Source organism: Equus przewalskii, chromosome 1 (assembly GCF_037783145.1).
Source record: "Equus przewalskii isolate Varuska chromosome 1, EquPr2, whole genome shotgun sequence".
NCBI classification, from domain to species: domain Eukaryota; kingdom Metazoa; phylum Chordata; class Mammalia; order Perissodactyla; family Equidae; genus Equus; species Equus przewalskii.
The window spans coordinates 125,287,326-125,314,157 of record NC_091831.1 but is presented as its reverse complement, the minus strand read 5'-3'; the positions used below and the strand labels follow the sequence as shown (position 1 = coordinate 125,314,157).

At 40.6% G+C, this 26,832-nt stretch overlaps 1 protein-coding gene across 14 annotated transcripts in view; it reads left to right on the top strand.

Annotated features, from left to right (window-relative positions):
* MAP2K5 (mitogen-activated protein kinase kinase 5) overlaps positions 1-26,832 on the top strand; it is a 245,186-nt gene that overhangs the window by 173,445 nt on the left and 44,909 nt on the right. For 6 of the 14 annotated variants that reach the window (XM_070622868.1, XM_070622905.1, XM_070622860.1 and 3 more), the window contains 2 exons: positions 10,160-10,186; positions 10,498-10,530. The exons of 4 other annotated variants lie outside the window; for them this stretch is intronic. In XM_070622868.1, the coding sequence (XP_070478969.1) occupies positions 10,160-10,186; positions 10,498-10,530 (60 nt within the window). Of the gene's footprint in view, positions 1-8,363; positions 8,451-10,159; positions 10,187-10,497; positions 10,531-26,832 lie in introns of all 14 variants that reach the window. 4 more of the 14 variants (XM_070622893.1, XM_070622823.1, XM_070622896.1 and 1 more) reach the window with 1 other exon arrangement.

The following is a 26,832-nucleotide window of genomic DNA, read 5'->3' as shown; positions in this document are numbered from 1 at the left end:
AGCTTCATAGAATTTCAGGATGTGAAGAGTACTTACAATGATCTGATCCAACTGCTTTATTTTCTAGAGGAGGAAATGGGGGTTCCTAGCCATTTAGTGACTCATTCGTGATTACCAGCTATTTGGCAACAGGATCAGAGTGTATCCCACTCTAGAGGGATGATGCGGGGAGAAAGTGAGATAAGGCACTCAGAGGCTTTGAGCCCAAGTGACCATCCTTATTATATACACCCACCCACTCAAGTACTGCCTCCAACTGGTGTGTCTGCAGAGATGGAAATTACTGTCCCAGGATGCTCCAGGCCTGCCAAATAATTGCTAGTGGATATGGATCCCTGGGGGGAAAGTGGCCCTCAACAGTGGTAGTAGCAGCAGCAACGGACAAAGACAGCAACTTTTATTATACCCCACTGATTTACTTTTCACCATTCAGTATAGAAAACAGGTAGATTTGGAGCTAGGAGGTCATTCGCATCCAAGTTAAAAGGCGGGCAGACCTGCCTGAGCTTTGTTTGAGCACAGATTACTTTTTAGATGTTTAACAGTTCTGGATTAATGAATGGGAGGTTGGGAGTTCTTCCTCAACTAAAATGTTAATGATACTAAGAACCCAACCTTCTTTAGTACCAATAAAACAGACAAGCTAAGTTCATTGAAAAATCAATGAGTTGCCTAAAAGGAGCAAAGAGCTGATTCAATTTATCACTGGAGATTGCCCAGGACACACCAGGTAGAAGAGGGTCCCAGGGACCTCTAGGAGCTAGGAAAGGAGGCAGTTGTCTGTTTATGCACAGAGCCAAGGTGTCACTTCCAAAGGATTGTGGGAAACTGAGGCAACCAGTTAGAACCAAGTGTGGACTCTGTTATGCTGTACACTGTCAGGGTCTACAGTTGGTGACCACCAAGGGGAGAAGGAGAGAAAAGCTGGGGAACAGAATGGTCTTATGAGGAAAGAAGCTCAGAGGAGGAAAGAAAGACCAAAGAGCTTGTCTTGTTTTCTGTTCAGAAACAGGTTGCAGAGAGCACCATTCTGGGTGTGAGGAGACCTTGACTCTAGCCTTAGTTCTAGTTATAAAAATACAGTAAACAAAAGAAAGTTCCCAGCCAGAGGCCTCCCTCCAGCCCCTTTGGATAGCCCTGTGCCTCCTTGGTAACCAGACAGCTAGAAATGCTCAGTGACTCAGGGCAGAGGGGACTGGGAGGCAGCAAATGACACACCCAACAAGTGACAGGTTAAGTCATTGTCAGTGTATGGTTTCTGCCCAAACACACACATAACTAACCTGAGTTCTGGTCCTGGCTTTCCTTGTTAGTTGTTTGACCTTATTTCTTTTTGAACCTCAGTTTCCTCATCTGGAAGATGATAGAGGTGTCCTGGGTCAGCGATTTGCAGAATTATGGGAAGACAGGACATAGAGTAAGTGGGAATCTACTCCCCAACACATACACACATGCATGCACACACAAACACAATAGCAGTTCTACTTTTATCTGCTAATTTTTTAAACATGTCTAAGCAATATCTTGTATGGACTAGGAATTATTTGGTAAACAGAGTCTGAAAAAAATGCTGGACTATGCATTCTGTGGTCTCCTTTCATCTTGTGGGAGCAGTTTCCTCCTCTTTTCCACATCTTGAGCTATTCTTCTCATCATCATCTCCCCGAGTTCTCTCTTGGAGTTTATTGAAACCTGATTTTACCTATGTCACAATATGAGGGGTGCAAAATAAAATTCTGAAATGAAAGTCAAACTTTGTTCAGTTTATTCTAGATCCATGACTTCTTTTCTTTAAATCTATTTTGAATTTCATTTACAGTCAAGCCCGTAAGACACATGTTAATTAACATGGTTGTATGGGACTATGTTTCAAGATTCTTTCCTTCCTGATCCCATATGAATCATGTATTGGCTGCAATTGCAGCTTATCGCAGAATCTCAGCAGGCCAAACAGTGTTGTCAAATAGACGTGTTTAAAAAAAAGAATGCAGCAATGTATAGAGTCTTAGCTCACAAAGAACACCTCCCTTGCAATGCTTAGAAACATCACTTGTTGGGAGGAAGCTGTCTTAAAAATCTACACCACCCTTCATCCAGCAAATTGTGTTTTATCCAAATATGGAGTGACGTTTAGAGGAGAATGCAAGCCCTGTACTTTAAGTCTTAGCTCTGCCAGTACATTTCAGGGACCTTAGATAAGTTACTTCATTTTTGTGGACCAGCAATTTTATCTTATCCAACTTCTGGGTCCTAGAGTCTAGTACAGTGCCTGGCATAGAGCACGTACTTGATAAACATGTATGAATCAATAAATTAATGATTTAGTCTAACTTTACTTTTTTACATGCTGGCATAGTAGATTTTAGAATCAGAAGGAACTGATTCCATCTAAGGATCAATTCATCTTGCCGCTTTAAATGAATAATTTTGTCCCCTTTTTTTCTTACATGTTTGTACTCCCACTCAACACCACCAGCATTAATATCAGAAGGATAAAAGGTTCCAAGGAGATGTGATAGTTGTCTTCAGATAATTGAGGGTTCTCATGTAAGAAAAGACACAGATTTGTGCCATCAGGAGGGTAGAACTGGAAGGAGAGGTAGAATGGACAGTCAGAAGACGTAAGCTCCCCATCACGAGATGCGTTCAGATGAAAGCCTGGTCGGCAGGGGTGTAATGAAGGAGGGACTCAAGGATCAGGTGAGGTGGAGAGCTAGGTCAGATTTAAAAGCCTTTAAGATCCTTTCAGTCCCCAGAAGTCTACGATTGTGCCTCTCCTCAGTCAAAAAATAAAAGGATGCAGTTTCTCTCTGTTGCAGAGGAGAGCAATAGGTAGAAACTTCATCAGACTTGTCTAGATTCTATAATTGGTTTAATCATTTACTTATTTTGATTCTCAAATGCTCCGTTGGTATGAAACACGTAAGAAATAGAAGAGTACAGGAAAGAAGTAATTCTTTTTCAGTCCAAGATTATGTCCTTCTCTCTTTTTCTCAGTTGAGCCAACTCTGTGATATGGCTATAAAAAAATGTGAAGGCACTTGTTGCCTCCATGAGTTTCTTCTAAATAGTGTATAGTGTCCAAAACAAGAAGATGTAAACCAGTCCATCCAGGTATTTGTTCAGGTGTGGGCCTCATGCTTTATGAGGAAGGTACACATGTGGCACCACTTTCAGAGAAAGGAGACTGTGGTGGTGGAGAAAGTGAAATCCTGCCTGGGTCCTTCCAGGCACCTTTCTCGTTCAGGTAGCAGAAAACCCAACTCAAAATTGCCTCAACCACAAGGAGAGTTTGTTAAATGGCAGGACCGAAAAGCCAAGTATTACTAGTTTTAGGTAGAACTTGATCCAACAAGTTACTTTTGGCTCTAAGTAATCTTCTCCCTTCACAAACCAAGAATGGCTGTTGGAGTTCCTGGGGCGACCTGCTTTAAGCAGATCTCTTTTCCCCACAGGCAACCAGAGGCCCTAGGCTTCATTTTGATTGGACAGTTTAACTCCCTGTGCCTAGGGGATTTAGATGATGCTGACTAGTTAAGCCTGAACCATCTGCCCCACCCGTAAAGCTGGGGGTCAAGTCATCTTCCCAGGAAGCACACAGGCTGCTTGGGGGCAGGGGATGTTGTTAGAGCATCATCATTAATAGAAGGCGAGGACAGAGGGCAACCACACATAGCAGTGGTCACAGGAGGAGAAGTGTTCATTCAGGACAAAAGACATCATGGGGACATGATAGCTGTCTGCAGATTGTAAAAAGCTGCCGTTAGACCTGATCGCCCGCAGCTCCAGACCACGGGCACATCTTATAGGAAGACACGTTTGGACTCAAAATAAGAAAGAACTTTCTAACAATTTAAGCTACCCAAGATAGAATAATTGGAATCCATCATTGAAAGTCTTGTAGCCAAGGCAGGATGCCTGCCTGTCAGGAATATGATAAAGAGGATTTCTTTATAGGGCAAGGAGTTGGACTTGGTGACATCTAACATCGTTCTGGATTCTGTGTCGTGGGGAGGACTTAAGCTAATAGAGATGCAAACTAAATGATGGTCCAGAAAAAACCCTTTCAAACATTTTGATGCATTAAAAAAACTTTTGCTATAGCATATTTATTTGACCTTAAAAAGTAGAATATGGTCAACAGGCCTTTTCTCAGAAAAAGCAACATCTTCCCCCAGTTCCCATACACACATAACTAATATTCTTAAACTAGATTTTGAAATAAGACCACTCTTTTTTGGAAAAAAGAAAAGGGAAAAGTTGGATACAGCAAATGTCTAAAATCATCTTCAAAAGGAAAATGCTTAATGGACTCATTGGCCAGACCTCATACCATTAGAGAAAAAGTTAATTTTGTAATTCACATTGATCATTTTGAATTGCGGTTTCTAAGCCTCTGCTTTTCTCACAAAATTCAGGTCTAAATATTAAAACTTACATTTGCCCAGAGGATGATTTACTAAGGCTCCTATATACCTATGTGGAGTAGGATATGAGCTGTGTCAATTTTAAATACAAAAGGGAAAAAAGAGTATAGACTGGCAATCAGGTCCTTTCTTTTCTGCTCACTGACTGGCAGATCCAGCAAATGAATAATGTTATGCCATACCTTGATGCTCCAGCTGTTGTATTTTGTGTGAAAATGTGTTGTCCTTGATACTCGGGAAGCAGTAAGAGCCAAGTGATCTAATTTATGGCTGTGATGATTTTCTGTCGGGTCCCATCTGAGCTGTGCCCTCCTCTAGGCATCTCAGAACCTTCCTTTCCCACCCAGCTGTTTGTTAAACTCAGGGACATCTAGTTTCAGCTCTTCGAAACTGGTCCCTCCTGAATGCAGCACCCTGGCTGGAATTTGAGATGTGGGGCAGAGAGAAGGTGCCAGTAAGTGGATCTTTGAATGTGGGAATTATAGTGATTCCCAATCGGTGAGAACCAGTCATTCTTATGCCCTGTTTAGTAGGTCCCTGCTAAACCCTCTTATGACTTATTTTTGTTTTGTCGTTTATTTTTGCTTAAATAAGTCTTATGACTTAATTTTTTGTTTTTGTTCTATCCAAGATACACCAATAGACTCACAGGCATGATAACAACTTGAACAAAGACAGAGGCTGATGAATAGAGGAGATAGGATGGCACAAGTGAATTATACCTGTTCATTTTATATTATTAGAAATAGTATATATTGTTCATTTATTTTGTCTCATAATGTGTTCAGTATCTAAAATATCAGTTTGCTAAAATTCCCATTTTTAGTTAGCTAGAGTAAATTTTGTTCTATTCCTTTTTGAAAAGCACTCCTTTGTTTGGGAAATCTTATTTTAAGTTAGTAATACTGAGTAATGTGTGTTCAGTTTGTGGTCATGTGGAAGTGAATTTTTTTTTCCTCTCCTTGAAGGCTTTCTGAGATTTGGGCAGTTTGTTTTCACAAGTAATAATGGATTGGAGGTGGTGCGTCCCGAAGTTTTAGCACCTAACACAGTGCCAGATAAAATTAGATTGAACGCTGGAACTAGTTTTCCCTCAGATAGGAAGACAATCCTGGCACTTGGATGGGAAGCTCCACCTTGGAGGAACCCTTGGCCTCCTCTAGCTCCTGCCTTCACTTTGTAGACAAAAGTCCTGAGCCTAGAGAAGGCAGGGAGCTTCTGAAGCCGTGGGGTCTGGCTGGAATTCCAGGGGTCTTTCTGACTCTGACATTGGTGTCTTTTCCCTACACTTGGCAGCTTCCTGAATCAGCAGCCACTTCTAGGCCAGGTTCTATCCGTGACCCTGGGCACTGCTCCCTTGGAGCCTCAGTGTCCCTAACAGCAGAATGAGTAGATTGCACTAGATCTCTGAGGTCCCTTCCATTTCAAAAATTCTTTAGGTCATTATTCTTCATTTAGAATATGGAAGTCTCAACCTACCATAATCTCTGTTTATATTTAGTCAGGGTTATTGCTTAATGCAACTGATTTGAAAAGAGAGTCTTTGCAAAATAGCCACACTTCCTAAAATTAGAAGTTTTTTAAAAAATGAAGAATTCAACATCCATAGCTAGAATGTGATGCCAGTAGCACGACAAATAAAAAAGATATTCTCTAAAAATTCCAACCATATGATTTAATTTTCTATTTCTTTTTTCTATTTAAGAGAAAATAACACAAGCTTGAAAAGCAGTAAATATGTAAAGAGAAAATTTGTCAACTGATATTGGAAGATCTGACCTAGGTCACACATAAATCTCTCAGACAAGAGCTGCAGGGCAAGCCATAATTTCAGAGAGTAAAAGAGAAAATGAAAGCTATAGCTGGTGTCTTCTCTAAGTTACATAGGTGGATTCATTTTAGTTTTCTGATTGTGCTTCTGAATATAATGTGAAAGGGCTGGTAGCAAGGTCTGTTTTACCACTGTGTGTAAAAAGTACCTCTACAGAGATGGAAGCATAATGTGAGACTTCCAGAGTTGCTTTGTATCACCAGAGCCATTACCTAAATCGTTGAGGCCCTACAAGCAAACTTCTGCATTGGCAATTTCCTGTCCAGGATCATTTTCCAAAGTCATAAGTCATGTTATAGGAGCTTTTCTAGTTGCCAACTCTATGGTCCTTGCAAGGAAATATACGAAAATGTTACTTCTATAATACTCTAAGACCTAACTGATATTTATGCCTGCCTGTTATAAAGTCATTCTTCCACATTTAAACACATAAAGGTCTGTCTTATATCAGGATGAGGCAAAACTATCCACTATTAGTGTGGCTTAAAATCTTGGACCTAACAGCTGATGAAAGAAAGAAAAAGCTATGCCCAGAAGAGGGAAGAGATTCATCTAATTAGTGTATCAAAATGCTAGTAGTTCTAGAGACTGATTAGCAAAATGTATGACTGGAGCAATGATTGTTCTGTTATTGTCCAAAAATATTAGTTAGACATAGAAAACTCAACACAAGCAAAATGTACCAGCAAGAATGTGGACTTGGACAAGTTAGTTGTAAACAGCATTTCATATGTTGTGAAGGGCAGGCAATACGTCAGCCCTAACAACATTATTGTGTTCCTCTGAACTCTGCTCCCACAGCTCGGCGTTTGGAAGGCAGACCCAGAATAAAGAGAGGCATTCACAAAGCTAAGATTTTATATTGAGTACCCTTAGTACCACTTTAATGTGCTATAAAACTAGGGGCTTCACTTTTTCATGAACTGTGTGCAAAAGCAAAGGCAGTGACTGGAGGTTGACTTTGTTTGGATCTGTTTTATGGTTGCTGTGCCTGTACAGTAATGTGATCTTGAAAAAGGTAAACAACAAAGAGTTTAGCCGTGAAAAATATGCCTAATATAAATACAGTTGAGTACATGGCAGTTCAGAATTTGAAAAATATGACTGTGGCGTTAAATTTTCTGGTGGAATTAACAGAGGAACAGAATATATCCTTTAAGGCAATATGTCTGAGACAGAGAAAGGAGATAATACATCTAACTCTATGGTCTATGTGGCATTTATATAAAGAAAAGCACAGTAGCTTTATTTAATTGAGAAAATGAATCAATTACAATGATGTTGCATCATCAAATTCTTGTGAAATAGAAGATATAAGTCACCGCATTGTGTAACAGTGTTAAAAGGTAATTGAGTATCTTAAGCATTTTGAATCAATTTCAGGTACTGGCACTGCTACCTTAATACAAAATTTATGAAGATGATTTCTTATAATATGTTGCTATCAAAACTGTGTAATAAAACCTGGTAACAACATCTCTCTTTAAAAACATGGGTAAAACAGTGTAGTTATAAGATCATAAGAAAAAGACTTTGATATTGCCGTTTCTCCCTTTCTTGTAGTGAAGAGGAAGCATTAAAATACTGCAGATTTGTCTTAAGCCATGCTTTTAATCCACAGAATAGGACAGAGTGGAGACATTCTCTAAAATCTCCTTTCTTGAGGAAGTGTCCTCCCGTCAGTCCATTTGGTTCACACAGCTCCTGTTACTGGTAGCAATGTCTCACAATCCATTCCTAAATTCATTTTGAAACATCTTACTCAGAATGTTCACTGCATGTTTTCCTCAGAGAATGTTGTAATCCCCCGAACTGTTGAAAATTTGTGAAAAACATTCTCTTTGATGTCAAAAATGGATTTGTTCATTATAAACAACCCTCCTGGTGAAGTAGATACATCTTACTAAGGATGTGGGGGGTGGGGGTGGGGAGTATCCCACGTGGTCTTGAAAAAAATGTAAGCAAACACCAAAGGCATCTTGTATCATAGGAGAAGTTACCTGGGATGGTCAAGATTTTCTTTTTTTTTTCTTTCTTTTTTTTTTGGTGAAGATGATTGGCCCTGAGCCAACATCTGTGCCAATCTTCCTCTATTTTCTATGCAGGACGCTGCCACAGCATTGCTTGATGAGCAGTGTGTAGGTCCATGCCTGAGATCTAAACCCATGAACCCCAGGCCACTGAAGCTGAGCGTGAGAATTTAACCACTATGCCACCCGGCTGTATGGCTTGTTACTAAAATCTTTAACCACTCCAGGGTGGTAGTTAACAGCTCTGTCTTCCTTTTTAATGTAAATCTTTACCTGCAGAGCCTTATCCAGAAGTACTCATTGGCTAGAGAAACAGGAAGCAGCAGTAATTCTGGACAGCTTTAAGTAGGAGCTGTCAAAGTAGACGAAGAACCAGTCATCCTGGGACAGGTTTCAGGGAGTGGTGGCTGGGGAGGTGGGTGCTGAGGAGCCAGGAGCAGCTGTGAGTGGGCACTGTGTTCAGCTGAGATGATAACATGGGAAAGCACTTTTTAAAACACTCAAGCACGAGGTGGAAGGATCTGCTGATCAGCCATGTGGATGCAGAAGAAATACAAAAAGATAGCTGCTGCCCTTGAGCAGCTTATATTCTATGTGAAAAGAGCCCATATGCCAAAATTGATCATTTATCAACTTCATCATGCCAAGTATAAATATATGCAAATCCAATTGTTTTTAAATAATGCCGTGCTTGTAAGCAGATACAATGCGGAAGCTGGAGAAAAAGGATCATGGGAGAAACCGCAGCTCAACCATAGCCTGTTCCTGAGGCCTTGGGCCTGCACCATCCTCTGGGAGGCCCAGTTTTCTCATCATAGAATAGAGGTGATGATCCCTGCCAACCTCAGGGCTGGTGCAGATCACATGAGGGTGTGTATGTGAAGGAACTTTTAAAAGCACCATTCAAAACATATTAGGGACTATTATTATTTTCCCTTATTTTCCCAGCTGGTTGGAGCTCAGTTATTCCAGCAAACAACTGACCCCTCAGTAGTTGTATTTGGTTCCTGAAATTTTTCTTCTTAGGAAGTTGAGTACCTGGACTCCATTCTCATTGAGTTTATGATAACCGTAGGCATTTTTCGGGGGGAAGGGAGTCATTGAAGTGTTTAATACTTTAATTGCTAAGTAGATGTTTTATTAATTTGGTGTCACATTTTAGTACCTTTCTAAGAGATATGGTTTACTGGTGTTAGATTTGTGAGCAGCCGGCCTTCAGAACAGGCATGCTTAACTTTCTGCTTTTATCCCCTGAAAAACAGTGTAAAACTTGCATGGATTTGATTTTCCCAGAGAGCATTGCTGCCCTGGAAACAGGCTGAGGGAACTTTGGAAAAGGTGGAATCTTCACCCCACTCCTGAGTTAGAGGCAGATACTTCAACCACATAATTAAAGTTTTCTTCACAAAATAGGGGATTGTGAGCAGACACTGGCAGGAATCCAAAATTCTAATTTCTGACTATGATTTAATTTCAATTTTAAATAAATCGGTTTTTAATTTAAAAAGAGTGAGCTTCATAACATTAGCAATGATTGCAACATTAAGCCCAGTGTTCACAATCTAGCAATATAAAACATTATTTATATCTGAATCGTAAACAGCCTTTTGAAATGGATTATGGTTTTTCTCCCTATTCTAATACAACCTGGAGGGTACTAAAAAGTGTTGTGTGAAATTAACATTCTGCTGACTTTCGCCTATAAATGAGAAGCGAGCTATTAACATTTGTGTATTTTCATTATGTAAATTGTGTTAACACATGCCCACAAATTGCCACCAGCAATGCAATAATTTTCTCTCAGTGATCATAATGTGTCCAAGTGAGTCATTTTGATTATGACATGCTAATTACATATTGCCTTTTTTCAGATTCAGAAAAACCAGGGATCTTTAATGGTAAGCTTTATGAGTTCAGAAAAAAATTCACTTTTCTTTTTCCTGATGGCTGCTTCCTTTGCATGCTTGAATGCCTTGTTTTAAACTTAGCAAATTGCATTTTGAAGAAAATGCAAACCTTTAACTGCCTGTATTAGATTAGGTACCATTAGAAATAATAGAACATCCTGAGCGTCGATGTTTTTATAAGAGTTTGCTGTTGTTGATTAATCTTGCTGTATTTTATTGCATTAATGATTTTTTCTTTCCACTCCACTGTAAGGATATTGCATAGAGGCTAATACTTTTTCCTCTCTTCTTCCCCATCGCAGCCTCTCCAGCTTCTGCAGTGCATTGTTGATGAGGTGAGGCATCGTCTTATGTGCTTTCACTCCTAAAGTCATTCCTAATGGTGTGGAAAGCTTATATTTTGTTTCCTAATGAAGCACAATGCCCAACATCCTTGGAGCAAGTTGTGTTGTATGCCTCTGAGCTGTGTTACGTGAACTGGCCTTGTCCTGAATCCTGCTCTTCTGATTCTGCCTGAGAATCCCTGCCAAAACAGACTGTCCCACGGGCTGGTCCTTGGGGGTGTCAGAAGCCCTAAAGACAAAACACGATAATATTAATTTATCCTCTCCCTGGCCAGATGGGGATGGAGCTAGAAATGAAAGTAGTATCATTTTTTTTCCATAACAGATATTTAAAGTCATTCAGTAGGCAAGGGTCAGAGTTGAATAGCACACACAAGCTGGGTAAAATTTGTCTTCCTTGCTTTATTTACCCAGAGCATATCAGAGTGATAAGAGTGTTCAAAAGCTCTAGCTCAACAGTTCAGCTTTAATTTCCTAATTAGGCATTTCCCCCAAAATAGATTCCTAACTTTTTGTGCTTTTAACTAGTATTCTCCCATTTTAAAGTTATCGTCTCTCTGGTCACCCTGATCGGTGGAGCTCCACTGTCCCTTCGACTTCATGGAGTTAATCTACCTTCATTTCTTTCTCAGTCAACTTTTTCTACTTCTGATTCTGACTTAAATTCCTTTTTTCTATAAATTAGCAGTCTTATAGTACAGAAGACTCTCAATTAAGAAACATTAATGTTTAAAAACTGAGTTTCTCTGGGCTTGGGCTTACCTACTAGCATTGGTTTTTTTTAAACTTTAATTTTACAATATTTAAAACACTTGTAATGAAGGCGATGAATGATTCAGATAGGAAAGTTTGAAAGAAAAAAACAAATCGTAATTCATAATTATTCCTCTCAATTAAACATCTGTATAACCAGTTATGAGATTTGGGAGAAAAAATAAAGATCCTCCTAGGAAAAAAACAAATGTGTACACATATCACAATAATAGTAAGAATGGGGCTCTAACATCCTTAATGGTTGCATCAGTCAGTCCATATATCCCCTGCAAGCCATAAACCATGTTAGTGCAAAAATGAAGGCATCGTCCTGAAACAAATGGAGGCCCCATTTTCTCAAATATCAGACAGGCCTCCTGGATGTAACAGCTCATCAACATCTTCTGTCATCTTAGATTCCAAAAGCATCCTATCCACATCAGAATCCTCCCAATTAAACTGATTTTCCTGAGGTCCCCCTCCAGGATTGCTTAGGGACCTGCCCAGAGAAACCTGGCCTCCCCGGTCTAAGGCACAGCCTGCCCTGCTCCTGGACTCTGCTGTTCTCTGCCTGCCAGGCTCCTGGCATCAAATATTCGGGTGCAGACACTCTTCACCAATAATATATATTTTACTAGAGAGCTAATTTGAAGGATTTCTGCATGAAATGGATGTTTCCATGTCTTATTTAAAGTAGCAGTGATTGCTATTAAATTTAAAATATTTTACTTATTTGGGCAAAATCCTGAGACTTTTGAAATTATTGTAGGGAGATGTTCTGTCTAAGGAGGGAAAGCCTATGTGATGAAGGATAACAGCATGTAATTTAAATGGGTTTTTTTTTAACATTTCTTCCTCATTTGAGAGAAAAATATAATTTAGACACCTATTCCCACTTACACTAAAAACATATTAAAATATCTTCTTTATGGAAACTTGGGAACTTCACATTGTCATTACTAAAACAAACATAAGTTGGTCTTAGAACTGAGCTGATGTTCAGTAGTAAGAATATTAGGAAAGAGTTGGCCAGATGACCTGCCTTAGGCAAGGTGCACCATAGCTTCTAGGTAAGAAAGGATTGAGGGGTCCTTTAATTACTGTGTTTATCCCGTGTTTGCCAGATTTCTCATTGCTGTGATACTGTGTTTCTCAAAGGGAGAAAGGACTAACTGCATCAGAATTACCTAAGGCTCATGTTAAAAATGCAGATTCTTGGACCCAGATCACTAAATTAGACTTTCTAGGGGTGGAGCCCAGGAATCTTCATTTTACTGGCTTCCCAGGTCACTCTTTGCAAATTAAAGTTTAAGAACGTCTTCTGTAATGGCTTTTTAGGGCTAAGTCTGCCCAGACCTGGAGCCCAGAAGGCAATTAACTGTCTGTCTTCATTTGCATCTGACTTTTAGGGCTTCTATTCCTGAGTGCATATAACCAGCCAGGATTTGAGCCATTTTACTCCTTGGGAGTGGGACATACCTGATTGTGAAATGGATATCTATTGATAGTATGTACTGTTTCTATTAAAGTCAGATCAAAAAGTACCACCCCTGAGGGAGCCTAATTCAAACAAGATGGAGCATTTGGAGTCATGTACAAAATAGCTGAGCAAAGCCCAGTGTAACATACTTCATTATTATGTGGATGCACTTGACCTCCTGGCATGGCCTGACAAAGGGTGAGGAAGTAGTAAAACGAGACAAGTGGGCAGGAGGCAGCCCTAGAGTGGCCAGAAGTGGACGTCAGAGCCAGTCTGGGAGTCAGGAGGTGGAATCGTGGGACAAAGCCAGAGTCAGCCACCAGGTGTCCAAATAGAAGACACCAAAATTTACACAGAGGAGTGAGAATCATGAACATGAAACTGGAACCACAGAATGGGAACTGGAAGGGTAGCCGAGGTAACAGGAGAATCAAGCTCCAATCAGAAATCTGGGCAATCCACTTTAATTGTGGTGGGTGGAGTTTGGAGTGAGTGGAGTATCTGGTTTGGACCTGGCTCACTTGGGATATGAGTGATGTCTTAAAGACACCACCTGATGCCTCTGAGTTCTCTCAAAAGAACTTCTTACTTTAACACCCTTGTGTAGCAGGCCCTCTCTAGGTCCCTGCCTGCCTCTGAGTGCTGTGATGCCTTAGCTATCTGATATCTTTGGGGAATAAGGTGGCCCTTATGGTCTACATAACTGATATTTACTACTTTAAGCTCTAACATCAATGAGAAAATTTGCAGTTTTGGAAAGAAATGTTTCTAAAATGTATTTGCTCTTGGCAGCCTGTTGATAGAGTATAGTGACTATCATTTAACCTTTTCTTGATGACTCAGGTCCTTGTTTTGAAAATGGGACTGAACTAAACTTTGATGTGTTGATGCCCTCCAGGGCTATAGAATTGTGTGGGGCTTGCCTTGTTCTTTCACTGAATTTTACCAACCATTTTGCCAGTATGTTTGGCCTTGGCTCTCAGTGATGTGCATGGGCCTCTTGAGATGTATAGAGCCGTTTGCTCCCAGGCAAAAGGGCCCTACATGGCTGTGCTAATCTGCTTGGTACTTTTCCCATGTTCTCTTGTGATCGCCTCTGTTTCCTATGGTCACTCCCCTTTCTTGTCAGTGACTGCCTGCTGCCCCAGTGACCTGACCATCTGTCTTCAGTCTTTCCACTCCTGATAGTGACCCTGGCAAAACTAGAAGGTGCCAAATGAAATCAGATACCCAAGTGGTATGTGTAAGGTCAAACACACTCATCTGAGAAGAGAGACAGGCTTGAAGCCCTCCTTACTGAAGTAAAATAGGTGGGCTTATGTTCAGTCATTCAACAGATAGTTATGAAAAGTGCCCACTATATGCAAGCCCAAGTTGGACCAGCCATGATCAGGACAGCCCCCAAGCTTAGACACAACTGAGCTTCTGGGCAAAGCACCCAGGCCAACTGCAGACTAGGTCTCTGAGTCAGGGTAGAAAAGCAGAAGCACAGCCCCAAATCCTGGGCCAACACAATGTGCTGGGACTCAGGAGGCTATGTAACCATCTAACACTTCCCCTGGTGCCTGAGCTCCCAGTTTGCCTAGCAACAAGGGGCTGGCCACACTGGGGATGTGGCCAGTGGGAATACAGCAGTGATATCTAAGTCCCCAGTCCCAGACTGGCTGGAGCCAGCTAGTGGGGGCCATCAGTGGATTGAGGTGCATGCTGGGAATTGCAAAGATTGAAGTGGGGACTTCTCCCTTGGGCCTGCCCCCAAGTAGTCCAAAGCCTTGGAAAAGATATGACACAGAAATGAATAATTGTTGTTCAGTATAGGGTGCATACCATTTAACCCAGAGACAGGAGAGTTTGTTCTGCCAGGAGAAGGTTTGTTCTGTGAGTGGATTGGGAGAGGCCCCACAGGGAACGTGACATTTAAGCTTGGTCTTAAAGGATGAGTAAAAGTTTGTCAGGTCAAGAAAGGAAAAAAATAGAGGGCCAAGCCCAGTGGCGCAGCGGTTGAGTTCACACATTCCGCTTTGGCAGCCCGGTGTTCACCAGTTCAGATCCTGGGTGCAGACCTTTGCATCACTTATGAAGCCATGCTGTGGCAGGCATCCCACATAGAAAATAGAGGAAGATGGGTATGGTTGTTAGCTCAGGGCCAATCTTACCTCAGCAAAAAGAGGAGGATTGGTGGCAGATGTTAGCTCAGGGCTAATCTTCCTCAAAAAAAAAAGAAATAAGAAAGGAAAAAAGTAAATGTCAGGCAGAAGGACTTGAAACTTTGTTGTGAACCATTTTTGAGTTCACAGATGTGTTTCAGAATGTTCAGGTTGTCTGAAATATGACAACCAGGAAATGGATTATTACTCTGACTATATATATGTTTCAAGCATATTACAACTAAAAATAAATTTCTATCTAACATCTGTAGGTGCTCAGCAGGACAATTAGCAAATCCCTGATTTATGCTTCTGTTTATTTATTCATTTTACTAGTAAAAGTGGATTCATGTAAGTCATGTTTTATACCCAATCAGGAATATCTTCTACATGAAAGTGTTGATTTCTTACTAAGAACTACAAGATTTGTAAAATACCAAAATGATTCTGAAATATAAGCACAAACTTTTAGTGGTCGGTAATGGCCTACAATTGGGCCAAGTGTACAGACAAACAGTGGGCTTAATTGTCTAAGATGCTAGCTGAATAATTCAGATATACCGATTGTTCTTCCCTGGTGTGGCTAGAAAGGGAGAAGGATTTGGTGTCAGGGATGACGTGACATAGCACTCTATTAGAACATCTAGGTAGGTCTGATGAAGAGTTTATCTCACGTGCTTACTCTAAGAAGGCTTCCCAAGGAAGGTGAACACAGGGCTTTGATAGAGGACAGTGGCATTTACAGAGTATGGAGACTGAATAGACAGATGGCCAAGGAGCCAAGGGATCCCGGAGGTTGAAAACAGATAATTAATAACAGAAGGAAATTTGGAAAATTCACAAATATGTGGAAATAATCCACTGCTATATAATCAATGGGACAAAGAAGAAATTGAAAGAGAAATTAGAAAATACTTTGAGATGAGCAAAAATGAAAACACAGTATACCAAAACTTATGGGATGCAGTGAAAGCAGTGTTCAGAGGGAAATTTTTAGTTGTAAATGCCTGCATTATACAAGAAGAAAGGGGGGCCGGCCCAGTGTCGTAGTGGTTAAGTTCATGCACTCCTCTTCAGCAGCCCAGGGTTCTTCGGTTTGAATCCTGGGCACGGACATAGCACCACTCATCAAGCCATGCTGAGACGGCGCCCCACATAGAAGAACTAGAAGGACATACAACTAGGATATACAACTATGTACTGGGACTTTGGGGAGAAAAAAAAAGAGGAAGATTGGCAACAGATGTTAGGTCAGGGCCAATCTTCAAAAACAAAGAAGAAAGATCTTGGGGCTGGCCCAGTGGCATGGTGGTGAAGTTTGTGCACTCTACTTCAGCAGCCTGGGGTTTGCATGTTCAGATCCTGGGTGTGGACCTACACACTGCTCATCAAACCATGCTGTGGTGGCATCCCACATAGAAAATACAGGAAAAATGGCACAGATGTTAGCTCAAGGACAATCTTCCTCAAGCAAAAAGAGGAAGATGGGCAACAGATGTTTGCTCAGGGCCAGTCTTCCTCACCAAAAAAAAACCTCAAAAAACTCAAATCAGTAACCTGATCTTCTGCCTTAAACTAGAAAAAGAAGAGTAAACTATACTCAAAGCTAGCAGAAGGAAAGAAATAATAAAATTAGAGCAGAAATAAACAAAATAGAGAATAGAAAAACAAGGGAAATCAATAAAACCAAAAGTTGGTCCTCTGAAAAATCAACAAAATTGACATACCTTTGCTGGATTGACCAAAAAAAAAAACAGATGGAAGACTCAGATGGCTAAAATCAGGACCAAAAGCGGGTACCTTACTACCAACCTTACAGAAATAAAGAGAGTTATAAGGGAATACTATGAACAATTGTATGCCAACAAATTAGATAACCTAGATGAAATGGATAAATTCCTAGAAAAACAATGTATCAATACTGACTCAAGAAGAAATAGAAAATCTGAGTAGACTTATAACAAGTAAATAAAATTTTAAAAAATCTTCCCACAAAGGAAAGCCCAGGATCATATGGCTTCACAGGTGAATTCTACCAACTGTTTAAACTTTTAACACTAGTCCTTCTCAAACTCTTCCAGAAAATAGAGAGGGAGCACTTCCTAACTTCTTCTGTGAAGCCATTATTACCCTGATACCAAAACCACACAGACACCTCACAAGAAAAGAAGACTACAGACCAATTACCCTTATCAGTATAGAGCAAAAATCTTCAAGAGGGGCCGGCCCTTTGGTGTAGTGGTTAAGTTTGGCACACTCCACTTCAGCAGCCCAGGTTTGTGGGTTCAGATCCCAGGTCCAGACCTCCACTACTCGTCAGCCATGCTGTGGTGGCTACCCACGTACAAAATAGAGGAAGATGGGCACTGCTGTTAGCTCAGAGCCAATCTTCCTCATGCACACAAAAAAGAGGAAGATTGGCAACAGATGTTACCTCAGGGCAAATCTTCCTCAGCAAAAAAAAACAAAAACAAAAAAAGAATCCCCAAGAAAATGCCAGCAAACCAAATGTAGAAGTATATAAAAAAATATGTCATGACCAAATGGGATTTATCCCAGAAATGCAAGGTTGGTCCAGCATACAAAAATCAGTCAATGTATTACATCATATTAGTAGAATAATGGGAATAATGGGAAAAGTCCCATGATAGCTCAATAGTCACTTGACAAAATCTAACACCCTTTCATGTTAAAAACACTCAAAAAACTTGAAAGAGAAGGGGACTTCCACAACTTGATAAAGGACATCTACTGAAAACCCACAGGTAACATCATAGTTAATGGTAAAAGACTGAAAGCTTTCCCTCTACGATCAGGAGCAAGAGGATGATGTGTGCTCTTGCCACTTCTATTCCACATTGTACTGGAGGTTCTACCCAGGGCAGTTAGTCAAGAAAAAGTAAAGGCATCCAGGTTGAAGAGGAAGAAGTAAAACTATATTTGCAGATGACACGATATTATATATAGAAAAGCCTAGAAAATCCAGAAATAAAAACTGTTGATTAGGGGCCGGCCCCGTGGCTGAGCAGTTGGGTTCATGTGCTCTGCTTCAGCGGCCCCGGGTTTCGCTGATTCAGATCCTGGGCGCGGACATGGCACCACTCATCAGGCCATGCTGAGGCGGCGTCCCACATGCCACAACTAGAAGGACCCACAACTAAAATATACAACTGTGTACTGGGGGGATTTGGGGAGAAAAAGAAAAAGGAAAAGAAAAAGATTGGCAACAGTTGTTAGCTGAGGTGCCAGTCTTTAAAACAAAAAAAACTGTTGATTGAACAAGTTCGTAAGAATAGACATATAGAATAGAATTGAGGGGCTGGCCCCGTGGCCAAGTGGTTAAGTTTGCGGGCTCCGCTGCAGGCGGCCCAGTGTTTCGTTGGTTCGAATCCTGGGCGCGGACATGGCACTGCTCATCAAACCACGCTGAGGCAGCGTCCCACATGCCACAACTAGAAGGACCCACAACGAAGAATATACAACTATGTACTGGGGGGCTTTGGGGAGAAAAAGGAAAAAAATAAAATCTTTAAAAAAAAAAAAAGAATAGAATTGAGAGTCCAGAAATAAACCCATATATCCATGGTCACTTGTTTTCTGAGAGGATGCCAAGATAGTTTAATGGTAAAGGAATAGTCTTTTCAACAAATAATGCTGGACAATTGCATATCCACATGCAAAGAATGAATTTGGACCCCTCCCTCACGTCATACACAAAAATTAAAATGGATCAAAGACCTAAATGTAAGAGCTAAAATTATGAAGCTCTTTAAAGGAAACATAGATGTAAATCTTTGTGACCTTAGATTAGGTAAAAGTTTCTTGGTTATGACACCATCAAGATAGTGGAATCGCTGTGACAATGCCAGGGTTCCAGGCCGATAGACAGGTAGAGCCATGACAAGCCACAGCTCTAAGAAGAGGACCTTTGTGTCCCAGTGTGGGAGGTGGGAGAGATGCTGGCTTTCTCTGTAAGGTCTGTAACTAGGAAAAGCAGATTGACAGGAATGCCACAGTGGCGGTCGCGGGAAGGCTGACAGAAAGGAAGTGGCCAGCTGAGTGATGGGCAAGAAGAGGAGAAAGTAAGGGGCGAGTGTTGCTGTGGGGCCTGACTTTGGGTCCTCAATGATGAGGAGGAGTAAAGTGGACTTGCTTAAGTTGAGAACAGACTCTCTTGGCCAAAAACATACTTAACAGCTCATCATTACAAAATTCCATTTATAAAAGTAGATGCCTTCTGTGAGTTAGTATGACTCTATTTACTCATAAAACTTAATGAAGACATAAGAGAGCCTCGCTTTTATCTGCCTGGCTGGCATATGCACATCATTACAGTGGTACTAACAAGAGTCATTATGAATGGGGACAGTAGTCCGCCGCACCAAACACCTGCACTCATGAGAGGCCTCACGTAGACTCTTAGACGTGGCTCCTCTGATGTTCACTAGAAATGCCAGCAAACCTGTCCATTGCTGGAAGGAAGCAGCGTTTGATGCCAGCCCGCACCTGGCAGCTCAGTGGATAAGAGGAAGGAGGTTAATCACACAGCCAGGCACCTCCACATGAGCCGGGTGAACCAGGAGGCAGGCAGCATCTCTGTTCTAGAAGAGAGAGGTATGAAGAAGGGGAGGAGAAAACCTAGGACTGGGGAAGGGAGCAAGAGGAGAGAAGAGTCTGCTTTGTAACTGCGTTGTTACAAATGTCTAAGCTTTTCTCTCTGCCTTGTTTCTCCACCACCAAGAGAACTGAAAACGTACATCCACATAAAAACTTGCACACGAATGTTTGTAGCAGCATTATTCGTAACAGCCAAAACATAGAAACAACTCAAATATTCATAGACCGATGGATAGATAACAAAATGTGGTATATCCATACATTGGACTATTATTCGGCACAGAATTGTCTTTTAAAGATTTTATTTTTTTCCTTTTTCTCCCCAAAGCCCCCCAGTACATAGTTGTATATTCTTCGTTGTGGGTCCTTCTAGTTGTGGCATGTGGGACGCTGCCTCAGCATCGTTTGATGAGCAGTGCCATGTCCGCGCCCAGGATTTGAACCAGCGAAACACTGGGCCGCCTGCAGCGGAGTGCGTGAACCTAACCACTCAGCCATGGGGCCAGCCCCACAGAATTGTCTTTTAAAAAATACAGATCTCAACCTGTCAACCCTTCCAGGGATCCCCCTGCCTATAGGGTAATATCTAAACTTCTTAACACAGCATTTAAGACGCCTACGTATTTTTTTCAGCCTCACTTTGGGTCAGTCATTAGTCTTCAAAGCTGCCCCACAGTTTCACACCTATGGTGGTACTCCTCCGGCTTGGAACGGCTTTCTCTGCTTTTTCACTTTGTAAATGCCTAGGCATCCTCAAAGGCCCACAGGTCAAACCTCATCTCCTCTTTGAAGCTGTCTCTGTTACCTCTCCGCCTCTTCTGTCCTACCACACTCCCGCCCAGTGTGAGCGGAATTCAGCGTATCATTGTTTACAAAGCTGTGTTATAGTTGTTAGTCACACCGAGTCAAATTTAGTTGGTGAGTTTGCCTCCCAGTAGACGAAGTCATCCAGCATGAGGATTTATCCCAGCACCTGGTAAAGATCATGGCCCAAGTAGGAGCTCAGGAAATGCTCCTTGAAGTAAATTAAATATGGATTTTTTTAGCAGGGCTAGTCCTACACAAAATGGAATGTGGTCTAAGTTTATCTTTTCTTCCACTGAGGCCCATTATATCCAGCTGAAAAGGACCTCTGTCCTATAACACAGCAGTGAAGTACAGAGGCCATCATAGAGAAATTCATTTCTGTTTCCTTTTTTCCTTTGAAATTTTTTTATTGAAATATAATTCACATAAAATTCACTCCTTTAAAGTATACCACTCAGTTCCAGAACATTTCCATCACTCCATAAAGAAACCCAGCACTTGTTAACAGTCACTCCTAATTCCTCTCTTTCCTCCAATCCCTGGCAACCACTAACTAATCTACTTTCTGTCTCTATGGATTTTCCTGTTGTGGATATTTCATATAATTTGGACCATACAATATCTGGCATTTTGTGATTGTTTTCTTGCATTTAACATAATGTTTCCAAGGTACACCACATCATAGCATTTATCACTGCTTCATTACTATTTATGGCTGAGTAATATTCCACGGTGTGGATATACCATATTTTGTTTATCTGTTCATCAGTTGATGAACATTTGAGTTGTTTCTACTTTTTGGCTGTTATGAATAATGCTGCTATGAACATTCGTGTACAAGTTTTTATGTGGATGTATGTTTTCAGTTCTCTTGGATATATACCTAGGAGTAGAATTGCTGGGTCATATGAAAATTCTATATTTAACTTTTTGATGAACTTCCAAACTGTTCTTTCACAGCAATTGCACCATGTTACATTCCCACCAGCAATTTATGAGGGTTCAAATTTCTCCACATTCTTGCCAACACTTGTTATTTTTTGGGTTTTTTTATTATAATCATCCTAATGGATGTGAAGTAGTCTCTTGCGGTTTTGATATTCATTTCCCTTATGATTAATGATGAGCATATTGACATGTATTTATTGGCCATTTGAATATCTTCTTTGAAGAAATGTCTGTTCAATTCCATTGTCCATTTTTAAATTGGGTTGTCTTTTTATTATTGAGTTGTAAGAGTTCTTTACATATTCTGGATACTAAACTTAAATTTTTTCTCCCTTTCTATGGATTGTCTTTTCAGTTTATTGATGGTGTCCTTTGACACACACAAGTTTTAAATTTATTTTTTTTTTTTTTGGAATTTGAAGCCATTCTGGTTTGATTAAAGGGTGGAAGGCTTAGATCATCACCCTATCCCCACCCCACCCCTGGCACCCACATAAGAGTCCTTAGAGTTTCATAGATTATAGTTTGAAAACCATTCATTGTAGCCCAAACAATCATTCTGTAAACCTGTATTAATCCCAGAGCTAGGTACTGGAGATAGGGAATAAGATGCAATTGCCACCATTAAAGTCTCCACTCGAGTCAGGGAGGCAGACCATAAACAGTCATACATAAATAGATCACTTTAAACTAAACCGCAGGTAGTACAAGTGGTATGAGACTTGATGGACTGAGCTCTCAGAGGAGCACAGCAACTGTCATGTTAACCACTCACATAAATGGGTATTACTCACATAATAAGGTATTTAATGATGTTTGCAGCTATATAAATTTACAATTATATATTTATAAATATACAAGGTGCTAGGGAAACACAGAGAAGAAAGCTGATAATAGAGGAGATGATAATGTACCAGAGGGCCCAACAGAGAAGGGGAGCCCAAAGGGCCAGTAGGAGTTAGCTCCAGAGTCTCGAAGCCCCTACAGGGAGTTCAATGTGGCTTCAGCACTTGGCAGAGTATTAAGAGATGAGGCAAGGGCCACATTCCTAGGGATCTTTATACACTGTGCCTGAAGGCATTTGCAGCAGTCGGGGGACTAAAAGAGTTTTAAGTAGGGGATCAACAGAGCCAGATTTGTGCTTTAGAAAAATCACTCTGACAGAGTTGTGGAAGATGGAATGGGAGGGACAGTTAGGCAGCTATAGTTCTGGTCAGAAATTATGAGGGCTTTGGGACAGCCTTAGCACGTTTGAAGGGTATTTAAGAGGTAGAATAAACGGGATTGGTGAGTAATTGGATGTAGGGGAGGGTGGAGAGGTGGGGTCAGGGGTAAAGCACATGGCTTGGGCAGTCAGGTCTTCCCTGAGATGGGGCACACCCACAGGAAGATGATGAGCATTCTATTCATAGGACAGCACCAAGCGCCTCATTCAAAACTATATTAATTCCTCTTTCAGACCCAGTTATAAGAAGTTTATCAACTAAACTCTAAGTCCCTGGCTTTTCCTTTTTGTCTTCCAGGTATTGCACCTAATGTACAGTGGTCACTCATAAATATTGATTGAGTGAAATTTGTGCGTAATTATAAGAACTTACTACTTGTTTTTTCAAGATCTCAGAAAAACAAATCCAAAAAGTAATAGAGAGTATATGATGAGGAGTACTTAACTAATATATATGGTCCTTTATGGAAATTCAGAAATCTATCCTTAACCCTTAGGTGTTACAAAATGTTTTCCCATGTCATGTTGCTTTTCCACAGCACTCCGTTTTACAGATGAGAAAACTGAGTGACAGTCAAAGAGTAGGGCTCCTTCTGTTGTACTGTAACTGACCTTGATGGAACCGAAAAATGACAGCTGAACATTTTGGCATCAAGAGGAGAGATTATTTTAAAATCCATAAAAGAAGACAACTTAGAAAGCATTGCAGACATGCCCCAAGGGCGTAGCTATATTGCAACACAGTTCAGTTTTGCTGTCTATAAGAATGACTCCATGTTTTTAAAAAAAGAATTGAATTCTATTCTGCATATTTTGTTTATGTTGGCAAGGAGAAGCTTGACTCCTTTTAGAAAGATTTATATATACAAAAGCTTTGGCTCTTAGAGAATTCATTCATGCAGTCACTCATTCCTGGACAGGTTAACTGAGAAACTGCTGGGCTGTCAACAGAGCAGGTGTTCTCTAGGGGTAGGGGCATGAGAATGGTTGCCTAATAATATCTCTCTGGAATTCACAAAGTGAAGTTAACCAGCTCCAGAGGGAATAGTATCCATTTTTTTCCCTGAGGGTCTTTGCCATAATTCTGGCTTCTGAGGTTAGCAGGAAGTAAAAGGAACATCCCCCATCTCTCCTGCTCCCAGCATCCTAAGCATGGCCTGTTCCTGGCACAACGTGTAACTGCAGATAGTTGAAAGTGAGACAAGACTTGCTAGCCTGAGCTCTCCAATGACTGGTGGAGGCCCAGCGCTCTGACCACGGTCACTAACACCGTAACCACTCGCATAAACAGGTACTGATGATGTGGAATTTCCTGATGTTTGCGGCTTGTGTGAGTTAATGACTGAGGCATTAGAAACTTGTAAATTAATACAAGTGGATATACGATAGACTTGTCCTCCAGCAATATCGTTAACTAGACCTGTGTCTCGTAGTGTTAGGAATAATAATTGGGAGCCTGAAAACTGATATTCCTCTTTTATGTGAGGCAACCATTAGAAATCTAACACTCCCGTTGAAAAGTCCAGTATGTTTAAATTAATTCAGTTTGGCTGGCTTGAAGGTTGAAAATAGGTTAGCATTAAGGCCATGATTCCTTTAGTAATTACTTTTTCTATTGGTAAAAACTATTTCTTTAGAAATGACATTAACATTCTACCAAAACCCAGCAGTAATCCAAAAGTTAATGTTCTGTTCATTTATAATTATATTTAATTCATATTTATGAGTTGTCGGAAGGGAGGAGAAAGAAAGGAGTTTAAAAAATGTAACAGAAGAAACAAGTTAAAAGCACAATTTTTCCTGATAGCCTGAAGGATGTACAAAGTCACTTTTAAAGTCGGAAAAATAAATTTTTTAAACACACAGTTATATAGAATCAGATTTTATTGGCTTCCGCTGAAAAAAAACTGTATTCTTATTATTTCCTAGTGGCACCGAGTGAGTTCAGTGGATAGGCTTTCTCCATTTCTTCTTTTTTACTAACTAAAATATTAGCATAAACATCCCTATGATATTGATTTCAGTAAATCAATTAGATTTGGGGGGATTTTTTAACCAGGAAAAATTCTGAGTCTTTAGGCAGTCGTTGAACAAGTAGCTTTGTGTTGTTTTCTTTGAATTGTCTGCGAAGCCTGATGTATTATTAATGAATTGATTTCTTGGTGGTGGAGGCCTGTGAACAGTGTTCTATGAATGGGCAGTTGCCTGGTGGGGCCAGTTTTGGCTGCTGTCATTTAACATGTGTTGCTCTATTGTGAAGTCTTACCCAGCCGTAGGACAATGCTCATTTAATCCACCATGATGGGACCTACACACCCTGAGCCCAAGTTGGATGCCAGGGTCAGTTACCCAGCAGCTTGGGCTGGGGCACTGCTCTGCCTCACTGCCTAGTTGCTGTAATCATTTTGCCTGCCGTTAATTTTCCCTAAACCAGGGAAAACGCGTCTGTGAGCAGTGCAAATGTTCTCAAAAGAGATTCCAAACGGGTCGGCTGGGGTGTTGCCTCCCTTCCAGAATGGAGGCAGCATTCCAGGGAGTGCGAGTTCCTTCCTTCCTCCTGGAAATGGAAGCGTCTGGGCCCACGAGATCCCTGATGTTCTGAGGTCCAGAGTAGCAGATGGCATTATGGTTTTCCAAATCCTGAACATTCTAACTGAACTTGTTCATTTCACAGTATGTAGTTTTGTTTTGTTTTTTTTCACTTCCTCTCCCTTCTTCCCTCCCTGTCTCCCTCTCTTTGTTCCTCTCAGATTGACTAATTTTAAACTGATGCAGTATCTCCTTTAGCCAACTTTAAATTCCCTTCTCTCTGTGTTTATTGTACGCAACCAGGTATAGCACAATTTCATATATAATTCTCAGGCTTTGAGTCACAGCTGACATAGCCTTTGAATTTGGTTATAAAAATGTGTAAGCAGATACCATCAACGCTCCTACCCCCGGCAGCCCCTGGAAGTTCTGTTTCTCTCCTATCCATAGCTTGCAGTGGAGGTGGCAAATGGCAGTAATTATTTTAACTAACAGTTGAGTGAACATTCAGGAGGACATCCAGTGTGGCGATGTGGACTTTGGATTTCAGCGAGTTCTCAGAGTCTGACTTGATGGTGTTATGGCTTGTTGATTTTTCAGGACACGGACCTGCCAGGTTCTTGCCCTTGAATAGTGTGTGGATGTAGTTCAGATGTTTTGATGTTAATGCTTTACCTATGAAAAGAGGAATAATTCCCTTCATTTAGGAATCTGTTAAGCGTTATTTTTCACTCCTAGAGTTTCCTCTTTCCTTTTTGTTTAATATAATTTATGATCTATCTTTCATCTAAGATTTTAAGTGCGTTTAATCAGCACTTCTACACATAGAATGTGGTGAAATGCCAGTGTGTATATTAACATTATAATTTAGGTCCTGGATCAAACATGTGTAGCTGGACTTTTCCTGAGGAAAAAAAATTGACCTTACTAGTGTATGAAATTCAAACACTATATAGGGACAAGTTAAAACCACAGGTAGGAATTGCTGAATAATTACCTTTAGACCAGCCTGAGCAGGAGGCTTCCCACGAGGGTGAGCTCATTTAATGGTTCCTAAAACTCAATCTCATGGATGTCAATGGTCATGCTTGATTATTTGCAGCAGTGTTTTATGAAAAAGCGATAGAAATGCTTTGGGAGGCTACAGAGAAAGAGGACAATAACGGGTTTGACTTTTGTAAATGAAATCCCTTTGGTATGAGACAAGCATGCTTTTTGTTCTGCTTAAGCCATCAAAAAGGGAGGTCTGTGTGGATGTTAGTGTGCACGTGTGTGTGTGACTGTGTATTTGTGTGTGTGTTCTGTTCATATAGACACCTCTAAATAATACTGTGCACTATAGCTTATGACCAACAAGAGACCTAAAATAAAAAGAGAAAAAAGGTGTTCATTGGCTTTGGAAAGGAAGCAATTTCAAATACAGTTTAAAAAGATTAATCCGTTTTCCAGTTCTCCACTTACCTGTTTTCAAGGAATTTTATAAAACACTAAGATCTTTGCCATATGTTTGGAAAATCTCTAAGTAAATATAAGTCTTTTAAATGACAAAAATTAGATAGACCAAATGAAGGGTTAGTTTTGACTTAATGACAAAATTTCTTCCCTTCCCCTTTATCCCAAAACTGAAGAACTTCCAAAACACTTAGGAGAAAAAAGAGAATAGGAAAAATATCTATAATCTCAAATTTCAATTACCTAGAGACAAATTCCTTTAGACCTGTTCATTTATATTTTGTGGGTTTTTTTATAAGCCTTCTGATTATGATGTTCACTTGGCTAACAGCTGA